This window comes from Penaeus monodon, chromosome 25, assembly GCF_015228065.2.
Source record: "Penaeus monodon isolate SGIC_2016 chromosome 25, NSTDA_Pmon_1, whole genome shotgun sequence".
NCBI lineage: Eukaryota > Metazoa > Arthropoda > Malacostraca > Decapoda > Penaeidae > Penaeus > Penaeus monodon.
This window is the reverse complement of record NC_051410.1, coordinates 14,314,798-14,316,349: the sequence shown is the minus strand read 5'-3', so window position 1 is coordinate 14,316,349 and position 1,552 is coordinate 14,314,798. Positions and strand designations below refer to the sequence as shown.

The following is a 1,552-nucleotide window of genomic DNA, read 5'->3' as shown; positions in this document are numbered from 1 at the left end:
AATATCTGCGCTGGGTCACGGAGACGCACTCGCATGATGCAATGCATGATGCGGTGTGCATGTGGCGGAGTTCTTGTGCACTCGAGAGGGCTTGTTGGGAAATGCGGGGCTGATGAGGTGACTCTCCAGACTCAGAGACTCCTAGTTATTAATGTTTATTCTGCATCTTAAAATAGACATGAATTCAACGGCAATCATTACACGTTATTTCCACAGCAATATATACAAAAACAGAAACCTCTGAACACTAAAAGAGCGGGAAAGAAGAAAAATATACAACTACAATTACAAAACAAACTGAAACAACATTCCTTCTGTGCTTTTTGGTCCGAAAGGGGAGATAATTAATCTGGGTAAAATTGAACAGCAAATGCGCTAGTCTCAATATTTTCCGAGTGAACCAGTGATAGGAACTCTGGGGAGGGGGCGATTTTTCCCTCCCGTGTCGTAACTTCGCTATGTAACACCGCGGGGATAAATTTCACAGGAACTCCCGATTGGCTTCCAGTTCCAGGAGTGCGTTTGTGATTGGTGGAAACGGCCGCTTTTTGATCCAATGAAAACCTTGTGTTCTATTCTGTCTGTGCGGAGAACACGGGGAAGATACTTAGTGACCCGGATGTGCTCATTCTGTGGCATTTAATATCATTAGTCTCATAAGCATCGGAGCCACTTTTCTGCTGTGACGTCAGCATCAACAATTACGCGATTACGTTATCCAAAGTTGCAGCATCACCGCCGCCAACACCCTCGCGGGCACAGCTTCCTCGCAGCCGAATTATGATATCAAAAAGAACAATAGCGTTGACAGGGACGACAGGGACGAGCATTAACCCGCAACCTCAAGCGACAATCAAGTCTTTAGTAAGAGTGACAAGTACGGCAAACATGCCATTAAACCACTTGCGAGTCGGTGGACGTAAAGAGCGCGTCGGAAACACGAGCTTCATTACGTAACTTGGAGAAAATACGGACGGGCGAAAACGACTCAGTTTATATCGCGCCACAAAGGAACTTGCTGAATCACACCTCGTGCATTCGGGCGAAGGACGAGCGGATCGGGGCGACACGAGTTTTCGTGAGAGAAATATAGATAATATGAACAGAAAGAGAAACAAAGAAGGAAGGAATGAAAGGAAAAGAAATAATATAAAACATTAAGAAGAAGCATCTACAGAAAGAGAGAGAAAAAAAAAGCTAAAATCCATACTATCCCCCCCCCCCGCTTGAGATCAGATCCCTAACTTAGCCTAACTTAAGTTGCAGGATAAGGCAAGGAACTTGGCCTGGGGATCCACCTTGTCCGTGAATAACACACTAACTTGAACCATTATTACACCGCGACCTTAACATATGCATACAAGCCCCACCAACTGTCACCCTTGAGCTTGAAAATATCCTATTAGAATTTGAAAGCCTGCGTCTCGAACCCTCCCGTTATTCCTCTATTTATTATGTTCTGTCCTTTTTACTTGTCAATTTCCACCACGTGGGAGTTTTTAACTAATAACCAAAACAGAGAAGAGGGGAATAGGGGAATTAATGCAGAGTT

At 44.4% G+C, this 1,552-nt stretch overlaps 1 protein-coding gene across 1 annotated transcript in view; it reads right to left on the bottom strand.

Moving 5' to 3' along the window:
• Window positions 1–15: 15 nt before the first annotated feature.
• Window positions 16–1,552, bottom strand: part of LOC119589322 (homeobox protein homothorax-like) — a 211,183-nt gene continuing 209,646 nt past the window's right edge. Inside the window, exons 7-8 of the mRNA XM_037937943.1 lie at window positions 714–841; window positions 16–141 (exon numbers count right to left, since the gene is read on the bottom strand). Coding sequence (XP_037793871.1) covers window positions 16–141; window positions 714–841 — 254 coding nt within the window. The remainder of the gene's footprint in view (window positions 142–713; window positions 842–1,552) is intronic.